Raw genomic sequence first — 8047 nt, 5'->3', positions numbered from 1 at the left:
TTAGTGTTAACCATATGTGTGAGTAATAGTGTTTATCACACTCAATATGACTCTCTCTCTCTCACACACACACACACACACTGCGATCATATCCTAGGCCTAGACTTCCCACCACTGACCCAGAAAATGCATAATATGGCTTCAGCTTGCAAAAATGAGCAATGTTATTGTTGCACATTGAGGCTGTTCACCAACAACCATAGATCTACTTGAGTTCTGTATTAGGGATAGTCAATGAACAGGGGGAAGAAAGTAATGAGTAAATTGAACTGACGTTATATAGTTACACAAGAATGAAGGCTACTCATTTCCAGGGCAGGCATATAAGCCAAGTCTTTAATTTCCACCAATATATATTTCAGAAGTTACCTATCACAGGGCCTCCAGCTACACCGTGTGTAATTTTATAGCTAGATATCGACATTTAGCTTGGGCCCTCTTCCAGGGCTGTAATAGTGTCCATATTGGATGCATCTCAAACTGTTTGCCAAAATGAAACTATCGGCCTGCCGTCTGGCGCCTAAGGGCTGAGCTGCAAAAATGTGAAGCTTCTTCAGCTCAGTGTTAATTTAAGGACCATAGCTAGGCTACTTTTTTATAGTAAGCAGGCCAAGAATATTGTGATGGCCGGATGGTGTGTAGGCTAGGTGTGTTAGGCTATTCAATATGTGTGAACACATTTGATGTTTTAGTCGTATCATTTATTGGAATTAAGTTTAGATTGAATAGGCTCAACTTTTGAGCTCATGTATGTTTTATGTGTATTCATTGTTGTTCTTAATCTGTACCTTTACGACTTCAGTTGGATTGTAGTCATAAGTGTCGAATCTATTTAATGTGGAAAGGACCTTTAGCTCTGTGTGCCCAATCGTTCCTGCTAGAGCGCCCATGCTGGTTGCTGTCCATGGTGCTAGAACCGGCTACGTACGTGGTGCTGAAACTCCCAACTCATAGCTACTGCGGATACAATGTCTGGTAGGCTCCTTTTTTAAACCTTTATTTAACTAGGCAAGTCAGTTAAGAACAAATTCTTATTTTCAATGACGGCCTAGGAACAGTAGGTTAATTGCCTATTCAGGGGAAGAACGACAGATGTGTACCTTGTAAGCTCGGGGATTTGAACTTGCAACCTTTCGGTCCAACGCTCTAACCACTAGGCTACCCTGCCTCCCCATATGCCTTTTTAATCTGTGGTGTATAACAAGGTTGTAATGCACATTGTTCTATTTGGATTTCGTAGGCTATTAAAATGGGAATGAAAGGCCGATTCTTGATTCTAGCTTCAAGTGATGTAATTCCCTTCGTGCCAATTTGTTTTTTCATACTTGTCTGCCATGTCACGTCCCGATTTAGCGCTTATATCCCCTTATTCGCCACACTCTCCTCTAAAATGGCGTGATTACAGCGTATGGCCGTTTAAACATGCCGTGTCGTGCAGTGGTAGATAGACTGGCCAACTCTGTAGCCTACGCTGCTGCTTTAAAAAAAGAGCCTGGTTGCGGAGCGCTGACGTCACTGGCGTGTCGTACATGTGGGTTTGACATTCGGTAGACTATGCTGATCACTGATCACGGCCCCCGCTCAAAGGAGATTCCCAATAGTTAAGAGCAATACAGAGGGGTTTTCCTCGGAAGCAATATCATCCCACGCAATTAGGAGCCGAGATTCCTGCAAAACAATCCCACATCAGCTCGTAATCCATCTAGAATCGTCGTGTATAGCAGCAGCAGGAGCCATGTCTGTAGCTGGGTTTAAGAAACAGTTCCACAAAGCTACTCAGGTAAGCCGCATTGTTAATTCAAATAATACAGGACATTGTCGTGCCTTTTGGATATAGTAGCCTAATCGTGTAGATGCATTGAGAATGTCAAGGGTTTTCGTGATTGCTGGTTAATGCTTTGTGAGGGTGGTGTTGAAAGGATAACATAACGGTATCTGCCTCATTAGTTATGCGCAGCGTTTTTCCGTGGTAGACAGTTTGTAGCATATTCGCGGTTGCATCATGGCTAATACGCTTTATTGTGAGGAAATTGATCTTCCTATCACAACTGCACTGTATGCGCCTTCAATGGCGCTCGAATCCCCTAAATGAATGACATTAAAAAGGACTGGCGCGACGCAGCAATGCGCCACGGGCCGCATCATTCTTATCCCTCTGAAACGTGCAGAGAGAGTGATAAATTAACCTTTGACATTCTATGCAGAGAGTGATTTCAGGTCAAAATAACAAAATGGGGATTGTTTTCACGATAATCCCTTTGCTCTACGGTCCGTGCTATCCGGGATCCTTGGGATGTCCCTAGCGGATTGGAAAATGCCATGTTTTAAATGGTTAAGATTAGTGTTTAGTGTAGGGACGTCCCAAGGATACCGGATAGTACTGACCGTCTACATCACAGACCGTCGGTACAGGACAGATGGTCTGAAAATGTGATGATGGGTACACCTTCTCCACTTCACATGACGTTCCGCCTGTACCGGAGAAAAACTCCAGCTTGGAACAACGAATAATGTTATTATCTGTTTTTTCTACCATAAGGGCTAGACCAGTGCGTTATTAAATCGCCTTTATGTAACCGTTAAATGAGTCCTGGTTGAAATCCTCCCAACGCGGTTGCGCAGGTTGACCTCGCCGCCCTCTAAAACCGGGCATCTCACGACCGACATCTAACTGTCCTGACAAACTGTCTAGAGTTAGGCCTACTGAATCTAATTCCTCCCGGGGTGCTTTCTCCAACTTGCTGACGATGCAGAAAACCGTACAATGTGTGAAATGATCCGTCATTTAAGTATAATTGTAATGCATCCCGGTGGACGCATCTACACACTGCAATATGGTTTAGGGCCATCCCAATCTCTGTTTAGTGTTTTTACTGGTTTAAAAATAGACTATAGCTAATGCTGTTTTAATCACTTTGGACGGATTTAAGACACCGTTGGGAAGTGTCTGTGCGCCCCATTGGCCTGTCCCCTTTAAAACGCCCGGTTCAGTCCTGCCAAAGTGATGTCCAAAGACGTGTTCTGCACCAGCCCTGAGTGTCTCTAACTGAAGGGCTTACATTTTATCTTCAAGCTGGGTTTAACCTCCCTGGAGAGTTCGCGGGGGTGTTGTGTTGGAGTGCAGGGTGACATGCGCTCTGGGCCACACGCAGCAGGAGGACCTAGAACAGGGCTGAGTCACCCTGTCACTCTGGCCATGTCTACACTTGACACTTGCATGTTACTTCTGCTATCAGAATGCGAAGATCGCATTGAAAAGACTGGCCTAGACACACAAAAGTGGCTTTGTGGTCTGATTGTGTTCAGATCTGGCTGACCACTTCAGGAGGTGGTCAGGGCTGCATTGTGTGTGGATTCCTCCTCAGTGTGGATGCAATCAGGCTACCGAAAGCGCATACAGTGGGCGACATCATCAGCACTTCTTCCACAAGTCTCCAGAAAACTTGTGTTTTGGGACCGAGAGGCACCTTTTCATTATAACATTGGAGGAAATGCGTTTCTAGCATGTGAGGAACATGTTTGCTGGCCTTATAAATGCTAGCCAGCTAGCTAATATTTAGAAAAACTATTTTTTGTTTGGTAGTTCTGCTAACCTGTTTGCAATCCCTGTAGTGTTTGTTTGCTAGCTTGCAGGCTAGCTACAGAGGTTAGCTGGCTAGTTTGCTACGGTAGTTAGCAACTGACATCAGTTGTTGTGTTATCATATTTAGCCTATTCCACCGTTTTGTAGAGTGAATACTGGCATTTGAATATAGTGCTGGAAAAGGGAATCCAGACACACTGTGGACACGGTAGACATGTTTCATGTAGATGCCTGACGCGTTCGGAACTCCATGATCAGAACTCTATGATCAGAACACTAAAACGGCATGAACTGTCAAGTCTAAACAAGGCCTCTGTCCTCTCTCTCACACTGGTTTAGTACACTACACACACACACACCCCCCACACACACACATGACATTAGTCATCAGCTGACAGTCAATTCAGTAATATTGTATGTGCAGTCACTTGTTAAGAGACAAGCAAAGACAATGACTGAATCATACAGTCAATGAATACTGCCAAATGCACAGCAACAGGTCATTGAATGTCAGCTGCTTCGATCTCAACATTCAGTTCATGTTCAATACACTTTGAACATTGTGTCCCATAACTGTTACGCCACATGCAATGTGTTACCAATGAATGATGCAAGTTAATGGTTTCTAATGTATCATAAGGCCGTTTCAACCTGTCAGAGTATATGTACTACTACTTTGAGGAACAGTGAGTTGTACAAATATCCTTGTGGTAGAAGTAGCCAAGCCATGTCTGGGTAGAATAGTGATGTAGTTGTGGTCAAGACACCTGAAGGAGGGAGCTGTCTGTCACTGTCACAGTGGGAAACCTTTTCTCTCCCTTTAGATTTGACCTCGGAGCACCCAGAGACTGTGTGTATGTGTCACCATAGACATACAGATGTAGTCATACATCGTTGGTCTTTACAGCAATGGGCCTATATTTAATGTATTACTGTTATTTTACCAGGTAAGTTGACTGAGAACACATTCTCATTTACAGCAACGACCTGGAGAATAGTTACAGGGGAGAGGAGGGGGATGAACGAGCCAATTGAAAGCTGTGGATGATTAGATGGCCATGATGGCATGATGTTAATGTAGCCAGGACACCAGGGATCTTTAGTGACCACAGAGAGTCAGGACACAAGTTTAATATCCCATCCAAAAGATGGCACCCTACACAGGGCAATGTCCCCAATCACTGCCCTGGGGCATTGGGATAGTTCTTAGACCTGAGGAAAGAGTGCCTCCTACTGGCCCTCCAACACCACTTCCAGCAGCATCTGTTCTCCCATCCAGGGACCAACCCTGCTTAGCTTCAGAAGCAAGCCAGCAGTGGGATGCAGGGTGCAGTATGCTGCTTGCCAATATGAGTGTATGAGTGTATAAACCCCAAGAGGTATAGGAGGAGCTCTCTCCTGCTATCTGCCTTTACACACACACACACACGCACACACACACACACTCTGCATGCTGCACTCAGTCTCCCAGGCAGTGACAGCAGGGCTCCCTCTATTCATCTGAGAGCAAATGTTATGCCTGTCCCCTGACAGAGGAGATCAGTGGGGAAGATGGGTGGATGAACAGGCCTAAGGAGGGAGGAGGGGCTTATGGGTGGGGTCTCCACTTGGCTGACCCTCAACACTGTACACCTGTAGTCCCTGTTCACCCACGACTGCGTGGCCACTCACGCCACCAACTGATTCGTCAAGTTTGCAGACGACACAACAGCAGTGGGCTTGATTACCAATAACGACGAGACGGCCTACAGGGAGGAGGTGAGGGCACTCGGAGTGTGGTGTCAGGAAAACAACCTCTCACTCAACGTCAACAAAACAAAGGAGATGATCGTGGACTTCAGGAAATAGCAGAGGGAGCACCCCTCTATCCACATAGAAGGGACAGCAGGGGAGAAGGTGGAAAGTTTTAAAGTTCCTCGGCGTACACATCACAGACAAACTGAAATGTTCCACCCCCACAGACAGCGTGGTGAAGAAGACGCAACAGCGCCTCTTCAACCTTGGAGGCTGAAGAAATTTGGCTTGTCACCCAAAACCCTCACAAACTTTTAGATGCACAATCGAGAACATCCTGTCGGGCTGTATCACAGCCTGGTACGGCAACTGCTCCGCCCACAACCGTAAGGCTCTCCAGAGGGTAGTGAGGTCTGCACAACGGACTACTTGCCCTCCATGACACCTACAGGACCCGATGTCACAGGACAGCCAAAAAGATCATCAAGGACAACAACCACCCGAGCCACTGCCTATTCACACTGCTACTATCCAGAAGGTGAGGTCAGTACAGGTGCATCAAAGCTGGGACCGAGAAGCTGTTTTTCAGTCTCTATCTCAAGGCCATCAAACTGCTAAACAGTCATCACTAACTCAGAGAAGCTGCTGCCTACATTGAGACCCAATCACTGGCCACTTTAATAAATTAATCACTAGTCACTTTAAATAATGCCACTTTAATAATGTTTACATATCTTACGTTACTCATATCACATGCATATACTGTATTTTATACCATCTATTGCACCTTGCCTATGCCGCTCATCCATATATTTATATGTAAATACTCTCATTCACCCCTTTACATATGTGTGTATTAGGTAGTTGTTGTGGAATTGTTAGATTACTTGTTAGTTATTACTGCACTGTCGGAACTAGAAGCATTTCGCTACACTTGCATTACCACCTGCTAACCATGTGTATGTGACCAATCAGATGTCATTTGATTTGGTATATGTTTTTAATATGTGGTCGTTCTGGTTACAAGACAAAGCATCCATCTCTAAAAGGTCAAAAGTGTATGTTGTTCCTTTGAAGGTTTACATCTGATCCAGGGTCACCTTTTGTGGCTTTGGCTCATAATGGTTAAGGTCCAGTGACCTGATCTGAAATCAGTTCTAACAGATGCAATGATCCAGAACATTATTGTACTGGATGTCCCGGGAATCTCAACTGACCCGACATTGACCAGAGCTAATGCTAACGGCTAATTACCCATCAGACCCTGCCTTGCCTGTGTGATTATGTAGCAGATGCTTTGCGGTGTATATTTTATGTTCCATTCCCCTCCTGCACGCTGTGCATTATCCCTTCTTCACTCAGGCTTTATGGGCCAGGGCTCTGTGGGGAACAACTGGCCATAAAAAGCTGCTGGTTTCACTGAGGGATTTAGTACACACACTTAAACAGTTGTGTACACACACACACTGTTCACTCTCTTACACAATCTCTCTCGCACGCACTGTACAAGGGCAACTGCAATGCAGTCCATTTAATATTGGTGAGAGAGGAGAGGGAAGCACGGGGCATGAAGGTTAAAGCAACCAAGTCTCCCTCCATCCCTTCACTGGACATGAATCCAGCTTTATAAGTTGAAATGAGACATTTCTCTAGAGAAGTTTAATAAGGTGCAATGAGAAATAGTCTCTCCTGCTCACTGGGAAACATGACTGTATTACGTCTTTTGATTTGGGAAGCAATTAGGATGACTCACGCCGAGGATGTTTTTCTCCAAATTGGTTGTGTTATTTAGAGTATTTCTAGAGGACAGTGTGTGTGTTACGCCATCCGTCGACTTTGTCCTTAGTGAAAGAGGAAGAAGGAAATGGAGAGAGGGATAGAGGGACAAAGAAGGAGAGCTATGAGTCAGAAGCATCAGTTAGTGTGGAGGAGAACAGATGCTCTCCAAATGTCAGGCTTATATTCCCATGGTAGGATGAGAGGCCCCATACTGAATGTTAGCCATGGCATGATTGACTCTCACACGTCATAGACTACTGCTTATCCACAGCTACCCACATCAACTAGGCTAACGTTTGTTGTGGGGCAAACACATGAACTAGGCTAACGTTTGTTGTGGGGCAAACACATGAACTAGGCTAACGTTTGTTGTGGGGCAAACGCATGAACTAGGCTAGTAGATTAGTAGAATGCACAAGGTGCAATTTCTAAATTGGGTAGTGCATCATCACTTCCTCGTGTCATGTAAGTCATGTCATTACTTCGAGAGCTATTTATAAATGTCCAGATCAAGTCGGCCATATCAGCTGTTTTTTTAATTTAGGTTTTTAGCCCGTAGATATTGTTGTCATTTTTTAGTCACTCAAATATCACATGAATACACATTGGACATGGCAAAATGTATAGAATTGCAAGACAATAAGCTTTAAACTTGCAAAATTCTCTCCACCACCAAGAGGAGTGTGAACAGTTTGTGTCATGAACAGTGCCTGTACCCATAGAAATAGATGTGGCGCATGCTGGATGTCCCCCAATGCTGCAAGGGTAGCCCCTGGTCTACCCCATGTTCTGTTATGCTAGAGGGGAAACCCTCTTCTTCACCAGAACATGCCCTCCTCAGAACATTGGTTGTGACGTTCTGTTTTTAGCCCATGGTAGCTCCGTAGTACATTGCATCTAATGGTAATAGTCTGCTAGCCTGGCCGACACGAGCCTGGCTGACACGAGCCT

The 8047-nt window shown here is 45.0% G+C and overlaps 1 protein-coding gene across 11 annotated transcripts in view; it reads left to right on the top strand.

The window, feature by feature from the left end:
- Positions 1 to 1505: 1505 nt before the first annotated feature.
- Positions 1506 to 8047, top strand: part of LOC110534556 (endophilin-A1) — a 54254-nt gene continuing 47712 nt past the window's right edge. For all 11 annotated transcript variants that reach the window (XM_036933754.1, XM_036933751.1, XM_036933749.1 and 8 more), the window contains exon 1: positions 1506 to 1780. In XM_036933754.1, coding sequence (XP_036789649.1) covers positions 1736 to 1780 — 45 coding nt within the window. In that variant the 5' untranslated portion in view covers positions 1506 to 1735. The remainder of the gene's footprint in view (positions 1781 to 8047) is intronic.

Source organism: Oncorhynchus mykiss, chromosome 10, assembly GCF_013265735.2.
Source record: "Oncorhynchus mykiss isolate Arlee chromosome 10, USDA_OmykA_1.1, whole genome shotgun sequence".
In the NCBI taxonomy this organism is placed as follows: domain Eukaryota; kingdom Metazoa; phylum Chordata; class Actinopteri; order Salmoniformes; family Salmonidae; genus Oncorhynchus; species Oncorhynchus mykiss.
The sequence above is the reverse complement of the archived record's forward strand: the minus strand, read 5'-3'. Positions and strand labels throughout refer to the sequence as shown.